Raw genomic sequence first — 19,801 nt, 5'->3', positions numbered from 1 at the left:
GGCTTGAGGTTTGAACGCGGTGGCGGCAAAATCTATGCTTTGGTTCTAGTGCGAGAGAGATCGTACAGTACCGGGACACGGATCGCTGGTATAATAGGCATAGAATACTGTTGTGGATTAATTGGCAATGGAGACCCTGACACCCAGAAAAAGAAAGCACAGCTCTGCTAACTCAGAAGGGTGAGTGACATTATCGATCTGTGAAAGCGACTATAGATGCTTTATGCCAAGTGATTGGCGGGCAGCGGTATTTATCTGCTTTATAAGAACGATCGGGGTATTCCTCATGGCAGTCAGTGGGTAAATATAATGCACGATCGGGGTATTCCTCATGGCAGTCAGTGGGTAAATATAATGCACGATCGGGGTATTCCTCATGGCAGTCAGTGGGTAAATATAATGCACGATCGGGGTATTCCTCATGGCAGTCAGTGGGTTAAAATAATGCATGATCGGGGTATTCCTCATGGCAGTCAGCGGGTAAATATAATGCACGATCGGGGTATTCCTCATGGCAGTCAGTGGGTTAAAATATTGCATGATCGGGGTATTCCTCATTGCAGTCAGTGGGTTAAAATATTGCATGATCGGGGTATTCCTCATTGCAGTCAGTGGGTAAATATAATGCACGATCGGGGTATTCCTCATTGCAGTCAGTGGGTAAATATAATGCACGATCGGGGTATTCCTCATGGCAGTCAGTGGGTAAATATAATGCACGATCGGGGTATTCCTCATAGCAGTCAGCGGGTAAATATAATGCACGATCGGGGTATTCCTCATGGCAGTCAGTGGGTAAATATAATGCACGATCGGGGTATTCCTCATGGCAGTCAGTGGGTAAATATAATGCACGATCGGGGTATTCCTCTTGGCAGTCAGTGGGTAAATATAATGCACGATCGGGGTATTCCTCATGGCAGTCAGCGGGTAAATATAATGCACGATCGGGGTATTCCTCTTGGCAGTCAGTGGGTAAATATAATGCACGATCGGGGTATTCCTCTTGGCAGTCAGTGGGTAAATATAATGCACGATCGGGGTATTCCTCTTGGCAGTCAGTGGGTAAATATAATGCACGATCGGGGTATTCCTCATGGCAGTCAGTGGGTAAATATAATGCACGATCGGGGTATTCCTCTTGGCAGTCAGTGGGTAAATATAATGCACGATCGGGGTATTCCTCATGGCAGTCAGTGGGTAAATATAATGCACGATCGGGGTATTCCTCTTGGCAGTCAGTGGGTAAATATAATGCACGATCGGGGTATTCCTCATGGCAGTCAGTGGGTAAATATAATGCACGATCCGGGTATATTCATGGCAGTTAGGGGGTTAAAATAATGCACGATCGGGGTATTTCTCATGTCAGTCAGTGGGTTTAATAAATCACAATCTCTGGCAAGTTTAATAAATTGTAATTGTTTTCTAGTTCACTGCAGGTTATTCTGTTGTGACTTTGCACATTTATAAGTCACTGTTTTGGTTCTTGCATAAACCACAGGAGGGGGCAGATCCTGCAGTTACACAACTGGTTACATAACTTACACAGTTGTGCCTGGACTCATACATCCAGGGAGCCAATCCTTAGATTTTTATTTCTGGGTCTCATTTTTCTTTAAAAAAATGTATAATAAATCCTAGCTTAGCTTCTATTACAGGTATACCCCGCTCATACAGCGGGTTAGGGACCGGAGTCCCGCTGTAAAGTGAAAACCGCCTTAAAGTGAAACAAGGCAGTTTTAGCTTTCTTTTCACTTGCCAGTTTGTTTAAAGACTTGAAAACATGTTTGAACTAACATATATTAGGGGTGCAATAGTGCTAGGTTTAGTTTAACACTAGCACAGCACAGTATTCATTAAATACTGTACCTGTAAAATAGTGACAATTACTGTAGTAAAATTTGCCAGACTATAGCACTGAGACACAGATTGCACTGTAATGCTGTAAACTGAGTGAAAAAATCATAACAAAATGGTGCCAGTCACTTTTCTCGCAATCTCACGATGATTACAGCACTGTTTCAAAATCACTGGAGGATGAACTTCAGCTCCACAAAGCGCTGTATTAGCGAAGCGCTGTAAAGTGAAGCGCTGTAAAGTGAGGTATACCTGTAATTGTTTATAAGGTTGTATAACTGTAGTTTTATGAACTGTACATGGTTTATATAGAGCATGTCATTTTTTTAAAAAAAAGTTTTCAATTTGCTACTAAAATGTACAGTAATTGGCTTTATTCTGTTAGTATTCTTTGTTCAAAAGCATATACAAGTAGGTTTAGAAACAGTAATGCATTAGTGATTGGTTACTACACACATGCCTCTTGTCATTGGTTCACCAAAAGTCTTCTGTAGCCCTCAGTAGGGCACTGGAGCTGACTTTAACTGTGTGTTTAACCTCTGCAGAAGTTAAACATGTAGTTATGGTGTACTAATAAAATGTTCTAAAACATTACAGTATCTTCTTTTTTGCATTTTATGTCCCTTTAGTGGGTTAAAAGCACCTGTCAAAATGACAGCAAGATTGATGAGTTGGGCACACGAAGCATAATCCAAAAACTGGAACCAGAAATACATTCTGCATCTAAATAAATTAAAAATTACATCAGTCAAGCCATGGACAATATTTTTATTTTTGTCCATACGTGTGCTGCTTATAAAAATATAACCTTATAGGAACAAGCACGGGTTAATTAGATATGTATTATGCGTCAGACATTTTTGTAACCTGACACTTGGATATAAAAATGTAAAAAAAAATGTTCTATGTTATTGCTTGCATACAGTATATAACTGTTTAATTTATGCAATGGGATTAAACACATAGTTAAAGTTAGCTTCAAACAGCATGGTGCTACTGGGAGCTAGATGACTACATCAAGTGAGCCAATTACAAGAGGTATGTGTGTAGCTACAAATAACAGCTATTTCCCAGTGGTGTAGGTTATGTACACATTATTTTTCAAAAATGAATACCAAGAGCACAAAGTGCATTTTAGAAGGGTCTTAAAATCACACTCTATCTTAATCATTCGAGATAACTTTCCTATCCCTTTAACTATTCAAACATAGCTTCATTTAAAGTGAATGTAAATTTTGATGCTAAAGTGCCCGGTTATTAAAAACAGGGGCACTTTAATTCATCAAAATTTACATTTCACTCCTGTTGTGAAAAAAACGTACCTTTTTAATCTTGACAGCCGCTCCAGCTTCCTCTGCCCATTGCAAAGCCTTTTCCTGGGTCTAAAATGAGGAATCCGGCTTCCTCCAATCATGGCGTTGAATCAGACACTGATTCCCCCGGGGGGGGGAGAGCCGTGATTGGAGGATGACCCATCCATCGTTTCGGACATCAGAAATGGCTTGCGACGACCGGGGGAAGCTAGAGCGGCTGTCGAGATTAAAATGTATTTTTTCACAACGAAGGGAAATGTAAATTTTGATGAATTAAAGTGCCCCTGATTTTAATAGAATTTTTAAAAACCGGGCACTTTTGCATCAAAACTTACATTCACTTTAAATCCGTTTCTAATAGTGTTTTAGAGTCCTATTTTACCCAAAGGGTAAGCAATTTATTTTATGTTTAGATCATACATCTGAAAGAGCAGTACAGTTGCATACTGCAGAATATATATCTATCGCTTTTTTCAGTGTCTCACATTGTTCTCAGCCAGCGGGGGCACTGCACTGTGTGATGACTTTCTAGAATTGTCAGCTGCAAGGGATTATGGGGCATTGTTGCATTTAGACAATTGTTTCTCCAGTAAGCAGAAGTCCAGGCTGTTGTGATGATCTGCAGGACAAACTCCCAGACTACAACCACAAGAGTTTGTTAGGTGAGGGGTTATGTTTATGGTTTATGCAAGGGCTGGCTGCAGCCATTGACTCCTCACCCTGCCCATAAGCCAGTTGCTTAGAGTTATATGTTAATGGAGTCCTAAAACAATCCCTGAGAAATCAATGTTCTTTCACTCCAGAAAGCACTTGTATGATCCATGGATGTTTTGTTGAAATAAAATTGTATTTTAACCAACTCTCAAGTACTTGAAAGTCCTCCTGTATTATTTTAGCTTTGTAAGGCACTGAAAGGGATATTCTGCTGCTAAAATAAAGTTTTAATTCATTAGATGCATAGTTGTGCTTAAAAGGACAGTCAACACCAAAATTTGTTTTAAAAGATAGCTTATCCCTTTATTACCCATTCCCCAGTTTTGTATAACCAACACTGTTATATTAATATACTTTTTACCTCTGTGATTAACTTGTATCTAAGCTTCTGCAGATTTCCCCCTGATCACATGACATTTTATTTATTATTCTTTCATTTTAGCCAACTAGTGCAGTGTCTGCCACAATCCACGGGCATTATCACAATGTTATCTATATGGTTTACATGAACTAACTCTCCCCTGTTGCGAAAACAAATAAAAAATCATGTGTAAGGAGGTGGCATTCAAGGGCTTAGAAATTATCATATGAGCCTTACTAGGTTTAGCTTTCAACTAAGAATACCAAAAGAACAAAAAAAAATTGGTGATAAAAGTAAACTGGAAAGTTGTTTAAAATTACATGCCCTATCTGAAACATGACTTGTGTTTTTTTTTTTTGGACTTGACTGTCCTTTTAAACACATAGGTAACAAGGGAAACTAGTGCTAAAGTAACCTGTGTGTCATAGCAATGTTGTTATGCTGAGAGCCACTCAGCCCATTGTAGAGGATCCCCCTCATTCTCTTTAGCTGGACATAGGACTGCAGTTTTAAAACGCCTCTGCTGGAAGTGACGCCACTATACATTGCGCAATGTCACAAGAAATAATTATGGGGATGGCATCTTCCAGAGTGATATATATATATATATATATCACACACACACACACACACTATCTCTATCCCTCGTTTTACACCAGGATTCTATTTCTGAAGGAACAGTTGTTAAGTTACACCATTTTTATATGTATGTGTGTTATATAACCCATTTAAAGCCCTGACATTAATGCTGTGAATGTAAAAACAGCAATATAAGTTGTTTTTATGCTTGTGAGGCATGGTGCTGTACATTAGTAAGGTAGTGGGGAGTTGTATATAAAAAGGACCTTTTTAACATGCAAACAGACATACACTTCCTGTTAGCTTTTTGTTTCAGTAAACATACCGCAAATCCTCCACTCACATCTTAGAAGGTATTTTGCAGATTGATGACAAATATGGCTTCCTCCAATCATTGCGTGTTCATCAAGGTGGACGTCAAAGGGGACACGCAACGATTAGAGGAAGCCGGATTTATTGATCTGCTCAATACAGTCTGAGATGCGAGTGGAGGACCGGCGGTATGTTTACCGTAACAAAGCGGTAATAAAAGTTTTTAATGACTTAGTGCCCCTATTTTTTAAGAGAATTTTTAGATGCTGGGAATTAAATCCTAAAACTTTACAATCTCTTTAAGAAAGCAAAAGAACTGCAAACTACTCTAGTGCTGTACTATAAATGCAGGTGGCAAAAACTCTTCAAATCCTTTTCAGCTAAGGAGCCTGTTGATTAACTTCCTCAATATGGGTCACAAGATCACTAGGAACAGGTGCTATTGTGAATGGCTCAAATTGAAATTAAGAGGGCTATCTGTGTGTTTATCCTGTAAGCTGAACTACATTGCCTATAGTGCATTAGAAGATGCATCTTTTAGAGTAGGGCAGGGCTTGACAAACTTAGAAGCCAGGGGGCCACTGGCTCATAGCATTTTACCCCATAGCTTCTCTCTTTTGAGTTATTCTCCATTTCTATATACAAATATCACTGTCCGGCTCCTAAATATTCATACTGGCTCCTAGATTTTAAATAGATTTGCCCTGGGGAAGGACAGTTCTACACAAACCCCAAGGAGCCAAACCTATTGTACCTTCTAAAAATTGAATCCAAAACTTTAGAATGTTTTATGTCTATATAGTGTATGGAATATTTACTTATTTGTGTTTTTTTGTCTTGTTTAATGGTTGTTTTGTAAATTACTTCCCCATTCATCTCAATCTGTTGAACTTTATCAGTAGTTTTGCAAATGCTTTTGGTTCTTGTCTGCATAATTTGTGTTCTCTTGAAAAGTAAGTAAACTTGCTTTCTTTTTAAAGACACGATGAGTCCATGGATTTCATCCTTACTTGTGGGATTACGTCTCCTGATCATCAGGAGGAGGCAAAGAGCACCACAGCAGAGCTGTTATATAGCTTCTCCCTTCCTTCCCACTCCAGTCTTTCTCTTTGCCTACGTTAGTGATAGGAAGAGGTAAAGTGAGGTGTTGGATTAGATTCTTCAATCAAGAGTTTATTATTTTTAAGTAGTGCCAGAGTGTGTTGCTTTGTCTAGGGTGTTGCTGTAGTCCATATCAGTCTCTTCAGTAGAGCTTTTGGTGGCTTTAGAGCAATGGGAACTGGTGGGACATAATTCTCACTTCGCCTCCCATATTTTTCTGATGGCCTAAGCAAACTCTAACTCAGGCCTTATAATTTTCCACAGGGCTATAGGAGGGAGAGGACCTCTTAAACCTGTTGGACTGTCCTGCTGTCGGACAGCATTAAAGGGACACTGAACCCAAATTTCTTCTTTTGTGATTCAGATAGAGCATGACATTTTAAGCAACTTTCTAATTTACTCCTATTATCAAAGTTTCTTCATTCTCTTGCTATCTTTATTTGAAATGCAAAAATGTAAGTTTAGGTGCTGGCCCGTTTTGGGTGAACAACCTGGGTTGTTCTTACTGATTGGCAGATAAATTCATCCACCAATAAAAAAAAGTGCAGTCCAGAGTCCTAAACCAAAATAAAAGCTTAGATGCATTCTTTTTCAAATAAAGATAGCAAGAGAATGAAGAAAAAATGATAATGGGAGTAAATTAGAAAGTTGCTTAAAATTGCATACTGTATCTGAATCACAAAAGAAAAAGTTTGTGTTCAGTGTCCCTTTAAGTTAAGTGCAGACTTTTTATTCTGGGGACTACTAAAAGACTCAGAGGAAAGTGGGCACTTTAACTTTATTTTGTATAAGGCAAATGGAGCCTTTGACTTGGGACTTCTGGCTTTTTAGGTATGGAGGGTGATCTTATGACAGCGCAATGTACAGGCACTGGGGCAGGGAGAAAGCTGAAAAATAGTTTGCTTTGTCACTATCGTTATATTTTTAAGCCGGTCGGACTGTGTAGTTATTAACGCCCACGAAGGGCGGGGCCAGCACTTTGCACGCTTTGTACTTTCACTGCACAGTTTAGGGCTGCAATTAACGATTATTTTCAAAATCGATTAATCGGCTGATAATTTTTTCAATTAATCGACTAATCGGATTAAAAAAAATCCTATATTTAACGTAAAATCCACATACTAAGTGTTATAAATATAAACTTCAGACTAAAACTTTACAACCTTACATTAACACAACTGTTGGTCCAATTTTTTTAAGCAGTGGAATACATTTTTATAATTAAAGGGACACTGTACCCAAAAATTTTCTTTCGTGATTCAGATTAAGCATGAGATTTTAAGCAACTTTCTAATTTACTCCTATCATCAAATATTCTTCATTCTCTTGGTATCTTTATTTGAAATGCAAGAATGTAAGTTTAGATGCCGGCCCATTTTTGGTGAGCAACCTGGGTTGTCCTTGCTGATTGGTGGATAAATTCATCCACCAATAAAAAAGTGCTGTCCAGAGTACTGAAACCAAAAAAAAGCTTAGATGCCTTCTTTTTCAAATAATGATAGCAAGAGAACGAAGAAAAATTGATAATAGGAGTAAATTAGAAAGTTGCTTAAAATTGCATGCTCTTTCTGAATTCCAAAAGAAAAAAATTGGGTTCAGTGTCCCTTTAAGCAAAAAAAAAACACCACAAACTAGAACTAGGAGGTAGACAGGCTTTCACTGTTTATAACATTCTGTTATTCATTCTTTCAGAAACTGCATTGAAATGCAAAAATGTCAACCTGTCCACATGCGCCTGCAGCAGAGAAGAGGCACTCAGATGGTGTTGATTTGCCTGGGATGCATAAATAGGGTTTTTACCAATTTCACCAAGGTGTGCTATTTATCTTTGTTAGTTCTCCACCAATGCAAGGGGCCTCTCAACAAAGTAAGCCTGGACTTCATTTTAACATAAAAATATCTTGAATATCTATATTCAATGGTAAACAACCAGCTATAAGGTTAGGGAGGGGGGGGGGGGGGAATATCTATTCCACTCCTAAAATAACAGATATATACTTACAGTGGTTGAATTTGGTACATATTCCAATTAATTAAAAATAGATGGACTTTAGCCCTTTTGCTTTTTTTTCCTATCAGTAAAAGAACACAGCCTTTAACATTTATCTATAGAGTGCATATATCAGCAAAAGCAAGCGATCCGCTAAAAATTTTGCAAACAGGTAATGACATCAATTCATATAACAAATACCATCAATCTAGGCTAGGTGTAAATAACAAGCTCAACACTATATCATGCAAAGCATAGTCCAAATCACCTGATTTTATATAAACAATCCAAATTATGACTCCTATTTATTTCTGGGTTGCACATAAGACAGGCATAGTTTTAAACTTAAAAAGAACTTATAGTGTCCTAAAAAAACTGAAAAGTAAAATGTCTGTAGAGGTCCTATAGGCTAAGGGCAAAACCATAAACCACAATACCATGTCCAGGAGCTCATTTGAGTAAAGCAACTGGTGCTGTGCACAGACCAACTAATTGCAAACCAACTAATCTATTCGTTGACAACTATTTTCATAATCGATTGTCGATTATGCCGATTAGTTGTTGCAGCTCTAGCTCAATTTCACATAGCCCGGCATCCGGAGAAGGTTCCGGTTTCACTGTGAGGCTTATTGGCTTGCAGGACAGTGACGTCCTTTCTTTGCTCTAGAACCGCGTTTTTTTTTATTAAGCAAGCGGTTGTTTTAGCGCTCCTGAGTCTTGTACTTCTGCACCAAGAATTGCAGCGGGATCGGTCGGCAGGTAAGCGCCTCAGCAGAGCTGCTGAGGCGTAGAGGTGTTTGAGTGTGTGTTAAAAACTTTTTATGTAGCTAAAGTGATATGTTTTTTTTGTTTTAAACAGGAAAGTTGTTGCATTCAAAAATTAAAAGCACAGTATCCTCCTTTTTTTTTTTTTTTTTTTTTTTTTTCTTCAGGTTTACTAAGTATTCTGTTTAAAGTTGGGCTTCCATTTTTACAACTCTGTTTTTTTCCTCATGCAGTAAAAAAGTCCAGTTTTGAAACTTTAAAGGGCCAGTAACAATTTTTTTTGTTGTGTATTAAATAATGATACAATATTGTCTGTTCTCTAAAATGGATTCAGAAGCTGTGCATAATGTTACTTGCGCCATGTGTTAGAATGCCAATGTGGAACCACCGGTGCCTTTTTGTCCCTCATGTGTTGAGAGGGCTTTAAGTTATAGAGAAAAAAAAATTTCATACTCAAAATTTTTCAAAGGCAGATGCTTCTCAGGAGTCTAATGATGAGATGCAGAGTATGCCGCAGCTTTCTCCCCAAGCGTCCCAACCTTTAACGCCCGCTCAAGCAGTGCCCTGTACTTCTTCTCTAGCTTCTACTGCAGTCACGTTAAAAGACATAGCTGCGGTTATGTCTTCTACACTTTCTGATGCATTATCTGCCTTTCCTATACTTCAAGACAAACGTAAAAGGAAGGACAACTATGTGGTCAATGAAGTTTCTGATGCTATGGTAGCAATCTCGGATGTACCCTCTCGGGGATCTGAGATGGAGGGTATGGAGGTTCTATCGGAAGGTGACATTTCAGACTCTGGGAGTTCCTTACCTTTGACTGATTCAGACGTTGTCTCTTTCAGGTTTAAATTAGAACACCTCCGCCTGTTACTCAGGGAGGTCTTAGTGACTTTGAACGACTGTGACTCCACGGTAGTGGTCTTTCCTGAGAAATCGAGTAAGTTGGACAAATACTTTGAAGTTCCTTCTTACTCGGATGTTTTTCCAGTTCCCAAGCGAACTTCGGAGATTATTTCTAAGGAATGGGAGAGACCAGGTATTCCATACTCTCCTCCTATTTTCAAGAAGTTGTTCCCTATAGCTGACACTGTCAGGGAATCTTGGGAAACGGTTCCTAAGGTGGAGGGGGCTATTTCCACCTTGGCCAAACGAACAACTATTCCTATTGAGGATAGTTGTGCCTTCAAAGACCCTATGGATAAGAAGTTGGAGGGTCTACTTAAAAAGATCTATGTTCACCAGGGTTTGCTATTGCAACTGGCTGCGTGCATCGCTACGGTCACTAGTGCGGCAGCTTATTGGTTCAATGCTCTTGCGTAGTCTCTTAAGACTGAGCCTTCTTTAGAGGAAATCCAGGATCGGATTAAAGCTCTGAAATTAGCCAATTCATTTATTACAGATGCTTCTCTGCAAATTACTAAATTGGCTGCTAAGAGTTCAGGTTTTTCTATCCTATCCCACAGAGCCTTATGGTTGAAGCCTTTGGTCTGCGGATGTATTATCCAAGTCTAAGCTCCTGGCAATTCCTTACAAGGGAAAGACCTTGTTTGGACCTGGCTTAAAGGAAATTATCTCTGACATCTCGGGAGGCAAGGGTCATCTCCTTCCTCAAGATAAAAGAACCAAACAGAAAGGAAGACAAAGTAATTTTCGTTCCTTTCGAAATTTCAAGGGAAATTCCTTCTCTTCCTCTAAACAGGAAGGAAACTATTCGCAATCTAAGTCTACTTGGAGACCCAACCAATCTTGGAACAAGGGTAAACAATCCAAGAAACCTGCTGCCGATTCTAAGTCAGCATGAAGGGTTTGCCCCCGATCCGGGACCGGATCTGGTAGGGGGCAGACTTTCCTTCTTCATTCGGGCTTGGGTGCGGGATGTTCAGGATCCATGGGCTATAGAAATAGTGTCTCAAGGATACAAACTAGAGTTCAGAAATTCTCCTCCCCAAGGAAGATTTCTTCTTTCAAGATTATCTGCAGACCAGATAAAAAGAGAGGCGTTCTTACATTGTGTAAGAGACCTCTCTTCCATGAGAGTAATTTGTCCCGTTCCAATACAAGAACAGGGGCAGGGTTTTTATTCAAATCTGTCTTTAGTTCCCTAAAGGAGGGAACCTTCAGACCTATCTTAGACCTCAAGAGTCTAAACAAGTTTTTTAGAGTTCCATCATTCAAGATGGAAACTATTCCATTGATCCAGGAGGGTCAATTTTTGATGACAGTGGATTTAAAGGATGCATATCTACATGTTCCTATCCACAGAGATCACCACAAGGTCCTGAGGTTTGCCTTTCTGGACAAACACTTTCAGTTTGTGGCTCTTCCTTTCGGTCTGGCCACGGCACCCAGAATTTTCACAAAGGTTCTGGGGTCTCTGCTGGCGGTTCTATGACAGCGGGGCATTGCGGTGGCACCTTATCTGGATGATATTCTAATCCAGGCATCTCTTTGTCAGCAAGCAAGGTCCCATAGCGACATTGTGCCATCCTTCCTGAGAACTCATGGGTGGAAGGTAAATCTGGAAAAGATTTATTTAATCCTGAAGACAAGGGTGACCTTCTTGGGAATTCTAATAGATTCTATTTCAATGAGTATTTTTCTGACAGAGGTCAGAAAATCAATGATTCTGGGTACATGTCGAGCCCTTCAGTCCACTCCTCAGCCGTCAGTGGCTCAGTGCATGGAGGTAATCGGATTGATGGTGGCGGCAATACCGTTTGCTCGGTTTCACCTCAGGTTATTGCTCAAATCAAACAGGAGAAGGCATTCATGATCCTCATCGCTCTTGCGTGGCCTCGCAGGATTTGGTATGCCGATCTGGTGGACATGTCAACCCTGCCACCTTGGAAACTTCCATTGAGGAAGGACCTTCTCATTCAAGGACCCTTCCTTCACCAAAATCTAGTTTCTCTGAAGCTGACTGCTTGGAGATTAAACGCTTAATCCTATCCAAGCAGGGTTTCTCTGATTCGGTCATAGATACCTTAAGTCAGGCGCGTAAACCTGTAACTAGGAAGATTTGCCATAAGATATGGCGTAAATATCTTTATTGGTGTGAATCCAAGGGCTACTCATGGAGTAGAGTTAGGATTCCCAGGATATTGTCTTTTCTCCAAGAGGGATTGGAGAAGGATTTATCAGCAAGTTCCCTATAGGGTCAGATCTCTGCCTTATCTATTTTTGTTACACAAGAGTCTGGCAGATGTCCCAAATGTTCAATCCTTTTGTCAGGCTTTGATTAGAATCAGGCCTGCGTTTAAACCAATTGCTCCTCCATGGAGTTTAAATTTAGTTCTTAAAGTTCTTCAGGGGGTTCCGTTTGAGCCTATGCATTCTATAGATATTAAGTTGTTATCTTGGAAAGTTTTATTTCTTGTTGCCATTTCTTCAGCTTGTAGAGTGAGCTTTCGGCATTGCAATATAATTCTCCTTGCCTTATTTTTCATTCGAATAAGGTGGTTTTACGTACTAAACTTGGTTTTCTTCCTAAGGTTGTTTCAGACAGGAACATTAATCAGGAGATTGTTGTTCCTTGCTTGTGTCCTAATCCTTTTCAGAAGGAACGTCTTCTGCACAATTTGGACATGGTCCGTGCTTTAAAATTTTACTTACAAGCGACTAAGGACATTAGTCAATCGTATTCTCTGTCATTTTTTCTGGAGAACGTAAGGGTCAGAAAGCTACGGCTACCTCTTTCTTTTTGGCTGAAGAGTATCATCCGTTTTGCATATGAGACTGCTGGACAGCAGCCTCCTGAAAGAGCTGTTGCTTCCTCATGGGCATTCAAAAATGAAGCTTCTGTTGAACAGATTAGCAAGGCTGCAACTTGGTCCTCTTTTCACACTTTTCTTTTCTAAATTTTACAAATTTGATACCTTTGCTTCGGCTGAGGCTGTTTTTGGGAGAAAGGTTCTTCAAGCAGTGGTGCCTTCTGTTTAGGTTCCCTGTCTTGTCCATCCCTTATCATCCGTGTACTCTAGCTTTAATATTGTATAACACAAGTAAGGATGAAATCCGTGGACTCATCGTGTCTTTAAAAAGAAAATGTATGCTTACCTGATAAATTTTGTTTCTTTTTAGACACGATGAGTCCATGGCCCGTCCTGTTCTCTGAGACAGGTTATTAATTTTTGTAAACTTCAGACACCTCTGCACCTTGGCTTTTTCCTTTCTCTTCCTATCTTCGGTCGAATGACTGGAGTGGGAGGGAAGGGAGGAGCTATGTAACTGCTCTGCTGTGGTGCTGACCGGGAGGCGTAATCCCACAAGTAAGGATGAAATCCGTGGACTTGTGTCTGAAAAGAAACAAATTTATCAGGTAAGCATACATTTTCTTTTTCTTTCAAAAATGTGTATTTTAAAAGGGACATGAAAGACACAAAATGTAATTTTTCATGGTTTAGAGTACAGATAATGCAGTTTGAAGATAATTTTCAATTTACTTCTGTTAACAAATATTTATTTTGTTCTTTTGGTTTTCGTTGTTGAATATCATACCTAGATTGTTTCAGGAGCATCAATGCACTTCTGGGAGCTTAGCTGGTGATTGGTAGTGGCTAGGCATATATAATGTTATAATACCATTGTCCTATTTCTAAATCTTTTTTTTATTTTTTATTTTCAAACAGGCGACATTCTTCCTATGGAACCCCAGTTAAAAGATTAATGGTTGATCACAGCAGTGTTACATCTCCATTAAAAACTAGAAATGCCAGTCAAATTAACAGAATGATTCGGTCTCCTTTACAAAGTTACACAGACATGGAGGATATGACAGAGAAAGAGAATGTCGGGGAATCTCCTGTGAGATGTAATGCTGTAAGAAAGCTGGTCACATCACCTGTTCAAACAGCCTCTGTGCCTAGAAATGCCAGTGGGGCCTCACCACAGTGTTACTCCCCGAAGGCTGGCTCGCCATTTAAGCCTTCGGTGTCTCCTGTATCTTTTTATAAGAAAGATAAGCTGTATGTTACTCCTCTGGAGAGGAAACTGATCAATGAAAGTAAATCTGTGCTAGCCAACAGTTTTGATAAAGCATTGTTTTCCCCAAACAAAACCAGCCCAGAAGTTAAAGGGGCTGCAAAAACTGCTCGGGCAAAAAAGAACCCCAAGAATAGAAAGTCGAACACCAAAGAAAAGAAAACCTCTCCCAAGATTGTCAAGAAGGGGTTAAATGTCCCCTCAAGCAAATCCTCTTTGGCGTATGAGCAAACCACCAACTTTTTCACCACAAAGACTGGAGTTCTAGGACTCAAGATTAAACCCAGACCAAAACTCACAATGGGGGCTGCTTTCTTTGCCACAAACAAAAAACCACACGGTGCTCCAAAGAAGCCATCCCCAAATCTAAAGTTTCTTCCATCATCCAAACCTGTTGTCAAAACAGATAAACTGAGCAATGTCCATAATGTTGATGTCGGTACTAACCGTTCAGTAAATGGAAAGAGCACTAAAGTTTCAGTTACTCGTCCAAAAAGCAAGGGAGATACCGGGCAAACTGAAGAAAAAAAAATAATGGTTAAGAACACAAACAAACAAGAGACAAGTGTAAAAACACAGATTAGTCACAGTAATCTTAAACTTCCTGAGCTAATTGACATTCGTTATCCAAAGAGAGTGGACACAGGAATGACTGTAAGTACCATACGTGCATATATAATTGTTTAAAATTCTACAAGTGACGTAATTTCAAAATTAGAGACCCTACGCTAAAATGTGTTTAACGCTCACAAAGTAGTTAAAGACACAGTTGAAATACCACTTGGCACCCGCAGAGCACTGTTGATCCCAAGTGGAAATCTCCATTTATCTAATCAACAGCACTAGTTACACAGCTGAGTTGTCAGACTAGTGCTGCTGATTGGATTAGTAGTTTTAAACGTGGGATTCCTGAGCTGTACTTCTACTGTTTGCTTAACCCCAGCAAAAGGGTTAAACACACAGTAGTGCAGGGTCGCTAGTCTTAAAATGAGAGAATTAATACGCAGGTGGCTAACTGGTGGCCATAGAGCTTCATCCAGCCTTTGGCACTAGTATGTGCGGCACTAGGTAAAACATTAAGGAATGTGACACTGGGGAAAAAGTTAAATTAAAAACGTGTGCTTTGGGGTGGCCAAATTCAAATGAGCCACCTGGAGGGGAGAACAGCAGATAGAGGGAAGATTTGCCTATATCCTCTGTGCCACTGGAGATTTTAAAGTGATGACAAATCTTAGCGTGTTTTAAATGTTAGGATTTACTAGTGCTACAAATAAAGGACATTCATTCATGAAGTATAAAACATTTATACTTTATGCTGTGCTGTGCTGAGCCTCAGGCCTCCCACAGAAGAACAATTTTTTTTTTTTTTTTTTTATGAGCTGAAGTTTCCACATCTTAGCCAATAGCCATGTGACCCACTTGGCACTATGCTTTATGGCTAGCAAGCTATTTGTTAACATCACCTCGTTAATTAAATTAGCATTCTGTCGTGGGGAGCCCCAAGGCGTTCAGCGTAGCATACGCTGCAGGCAAAGGGCCTTTCAGCATGAAGTGTTTTATACCTCATGACTGAAAGTCCCCTTTATTTGTAGCACTGGAAAATCGTAGCGTTTCAAAACGCTAGAGTTTACCAACACTTGAAAAGTTATTATTATTGTGTTTAATAATGATAAATTTTGTCCCTTGATGCTTCTAAAATATTGACCCGTGTGTTGGGAAGTTGGCCATCACTGAATTAGAGCATGTTATTCGTTGACTATTTAGGCCCTTTAATATAGTCCTTTTGTATAATAATTTTCAGGCTTGTAAAAACTTTTTCTGATTTAATTAGTATTCTTCATGCATCTTAATATTCAAATAAATGCCAACTAGAGGGGGGTGGGATATACGTTTAAAAAAAAAACAAACAAACAAACATACTGCTCTCCTATATGCATGATAGAACAAGTTTGAGTACATTATCCTTTTGGATGCAGTTTTTCTCTGATCACTCATAATGAATCTGTGACTTAACTGGTAGGGTTAACAGTAGGTTAGATTTCACTGTAAAAGTGATGGTAAAATCAGATCCGGAATGTTAGTGATTATTTTAGATGGAGTTTAATTCATAATCTTGCAATGAAGTTGCATTTCATCTATAGATGGTGCAGGTCTTATGTGTATCTCTCGATGTGACAATGTGTCCTTATAGATGCCAATCTCGATATTGAGGAATGAATTCTAGATGGCACTGGGAATGAAAACTTTGCTTATACTGAACCAAATGATATAAGTGCAGGATACGCACTCTGATAAATTTCAGATGCCGGCAGGTAAAGGGGGATGGAATCCCAACCCTTAATCCCTTCAATAAATGATGGAATCCCAATGTTGCTGGGGATAAAAAGACTCCGATGTTGAAAGTGTAGAAACTCAGAGTATAAAAATAGTATATACTCACTTCTTAGAATCCAAAAGTCAGCGATTTCACAAAAAACAGCAAAGGTTCTTTAGGTAAAAAGAACAAACATTTATTTGTATAACCAAACGCCTTTCAACGATTATAGTCTTCATCAAGAGTAAATTAAAAGAATAAAAACGATTGCTGCAACCCCAGTAACATTGGGATTTCATCACTCATTGAATGGATTAAGGTTTGGGATTCCATCCCCCTTTACCTGCCGGCATCTGAAATTTATCAGAGTGCGTATCCTGCACTTATATCATTTGGTTCAGTATATACACAACAGTGAAGTTTTCATTCCCAGTGCCATCTGGAATTCATTCCTCAATATCGAGATTGGTATCTAATAAGGACACATTGTCACATCGAGAAATACACATAGGACCTGCGCCATCAATATCCGAAAGCTTCTATATACTAACAGTCCCTTGGGAGAGACTGTGAGAAGGCAGCGTCCCACGCTAGAGGGGACTATTGGTTCTTCCCATTTTACAGCCTTTTTGTATTAACATCTCAAATTATCTATTTGGTTTTTTTTTTTGGTTTTTTTTTTTTGCTATGTAATGAAGTTGCGCTATAACTTACCTTATAATGTAAATATGAAATTAAAATACCCTGCGCTCCACTGTGTACTTCAAAAGTCGTGTGGTTTTTTTTTTTTGTGTGTTTTTTTTGTGAGCTAAAGGTTTGAACTGTTCTCCAATCAGTGCTCTCTCCCCTTTGGGAGCCTCTTGTAGCTAGAGCGCTGGTTAGAGAACAATTCAACTTTCATCTTTTTCACAAACCTTGAGTATGCCATAGAAATTTACATATCTGTTGTGCAATCATGACACAAATTTCTCTGGGATCTCCTTTGCTGAAATAGCAGACATTCATGGCTTTGCCATTGGTTTTTGGTAATTAGAAGGCCACTAATTGCAGCTCTGCACCACAAGGGAAATAGTATAGTAATGTAGGTATTACCCTCCTGTCTGACACCTCCCCACTTCTCTGATCCCTCACAACTAATCCCCACCATCTTAGGTAGTGGGAGTCTGCCAGTATGCCGTTTTTAAGGATTTTTTTTTATTATTTATATATTTTCCCTGCAGTGTAGTGATCCCTCCCAAACAGTAAAAATAAAATCCAATTTGCTTCCATTATCAAATTGTGTTCAGCCTCTTTTTATATGCACAATTTCCGAGGCACTAGCTCCTACTGAGCATGTGCTAGAAAGAATATTTATTTCTAATGACAAAATGAGTCCACAGATCATCTGATTACTATTGGGAATATCACTCCTGCCCAGCAGGAGGCGGCAAAGAGCACCACATCAAAGCTGTTAAATATCACCCCCCTTCCCTCCAACCCCAGTCATTCTCTTTGCCTATGTTAGAGCAAGGAAGTGGTAAAGTTTAGGTGTTTGAAAGAAGATTCTTCAAGCAAGATTTTATTCTTTCTTTTTAAAGAAACGATGAGTCCATGGATCATCATCCTTACTTGTGGGAATTAACCTCCTGGTCAGCAGGAGGAGGCAAAGAGCACCACAGCAGAGCTGTTAAATAGCTCCTCCCCTCCCACCCCAGTCATTCTCTTTGCCTACGTTAGTGATAGGAAGAGGTAAAGTGAGGTATTAGTATAGATTCTTCAATCAAGAGTTTATTATTTTTAAAGTAGTGCCAGAGAGGGCTGCTTTTGTTCTAGGGTGTAGCCGTAGTCCATATCAGTCTCTTCAGTAGAGCTTTTGGTGGCTTTAGAGCAATGGGAACTGGTGGGACATAATTCTCACTGCGCCTCCCATACCTTTCTGCTGCCCTTTATACTGATGGCCTAAGCAAGTACTTACTCGGGCCTTATCATTTTCCACAGGGCTATAGGAGGGAGAGGACCTCTTAAACCTGTTGGACTGTCCTGCTGTCGGACAGCATTAAGGTAAGTGCAGACTTTTTATTCTGGGGAAACAACTAAAAGAGGAAAGTGGGCACTTCAAATTTAACTTTATTTCTCTTGTAAGATGTATCGAGTCCACAGATTCATCCATACTTGTGGAATATTCTCCTTCCCTACAGGAAGTGGCAGAGAGAGCACCCACAGCAGAGCGGTCTATATAGCTCCTCCCTTAGCTCCACCCCCCAGTCATTCTCTCTCTGCCTGCTTAACTTCTAGGAAGGGCAAAGTGAGTGTGGTGACAAATGTTAGTTTTTATTTTCTCAAGCAAAAGTTTGTTATTTTAAATGGTAACGGTGTGTATTATTTACTCTCTGGCAGAAAAGGGATGAAGATTTCTGCAAGGAGGATGATGATATTAGCATTTTGTAACTGAGATCCACTGCTGTTCTAACAAGGGCTGAAGAGGACATGAAAACTTCAGTTGGGGGAACAGTTTGCAGGCTAAACTGCATTAAGGTATGTTTAGTCTATTTTTTTCTAGACAGACTGTGTTATTTCTAGAAAAGGCTGGCAATATCCCCATGAAGGAAAGGTAAGCTGTATTCAGTAAAAGAGGAATCCAAGCTTGCATAAAGGGCTCATAGTTACTGGTGACACTGATAGGAAAAAACGTTTTGGTTTAATTACAAATAAATCATTTTTTGAGGGACTTTAAGGGGTCATTGTGGCTTGTTTAAGAGTTATTAACCCACATGGCTAGTTTAAGAAACACTCATGTTTTTTAGGCCCCATAACATCGAGTGAGCTGGGAGGGGCCTATTTTCAGTTGCACAGTTTATTTACCTCAGAAGCATCCAGCTACTTCTCCAGAGATTCCTGCTGTATTTGAGGGCTGTAAAGAGGTTTTTTCCCCCACAAATCGTTCCTAAAGGGCAGGTAGGCGACTCAGCAGAGCTGTGGCAAGGTGCTGAATTATTTTACCGGTTTTGAAGTTTTTTCAATCCGGTTTTTACATTAAGGGGTTAATTGTTTATTTGAATAGTGGTGCAAAGTTACTAAGGCTTTATGATGCTACTGTAAAAATGTCATGTTTACTGCTTTTTTACACTGTTTTACACAGTTTGTGCAGCTTTTTTCTCTTAAAGGCACAGTACCATTTTTGTTTAAAGTGTTATTTACTTTGATTAAAGTGTTTTCCAAGCTTGCTTGTTACATTACTAGCCTGTTTAACATGTCTGACACCAAGGAGAATCCTTGTTCTATGTGTTTAGAAGCCATTGTGGAACCCCCTCTTAGAATGTGTCCCACTTGCACTGATATGTCTATAAATTATAAAAAGCATGTTTTAGCACTTAAAAATATTGCAATAGATGATCCTCAGTTAGAAGGAAATGAGGCCAAAAAGTGACGCCAAGTACCTCTAGTGCGTCTAATTAATTTACTTTACAAGACATGGCCACAGTTATGAATACAACCCTCACAGAGTTTTTCTCTAAACTGCCTGGTTTAC

At 39.4% G+C, this 19,801-nt stretch overlaps 1 protein-coding gene across 1 annotated transcript in view; it reads left to right on the top strand.

Annotated features, from left to right (window-relative positions):
• The window catches only part of ESCO2 (establishment of sister chromatid cohesion N-acetyltransferase 2), a 129,769-nt gene continuing 109,968 nt past the window's right edge, over positions 1-19,801 (top strand). Inside the window, exons 1-2 of the mRNA XM_053709504.1 lie at positions 1-180; positions 13,628-14,633. Coding sequence (XP_053565479.1) covers positions 128-180; positions 13,628-14,633 — 1,059 coding nt within the window. The 5' untranslated portion in view covers positions 1-127. The remainder of the gene's footprint in view (positions 181-13,627; positions 14,634-19,801) is intronic.

The sequence above is a fragment of the Bombina bombina genome, chromosome 4, assembly GCF_027579735.1.
Source record: "Bombina bombina isolate aBomBom1 chromosome 4, aBomBom1.pri, whole genome shotgun sequence".
In the NCBI taxonomy this organism is placed as follows: Eukaryota; Metazoa; Chordata; class Amphibia; order Anura; family Bombinatoridae; genus Bombina; species Bombina bombina.
The sequence above is the reverse complement of the archived record's forward strand: the minus strand, read 5'-3'. Positions and strand labels throughout refer to the sequence as shown.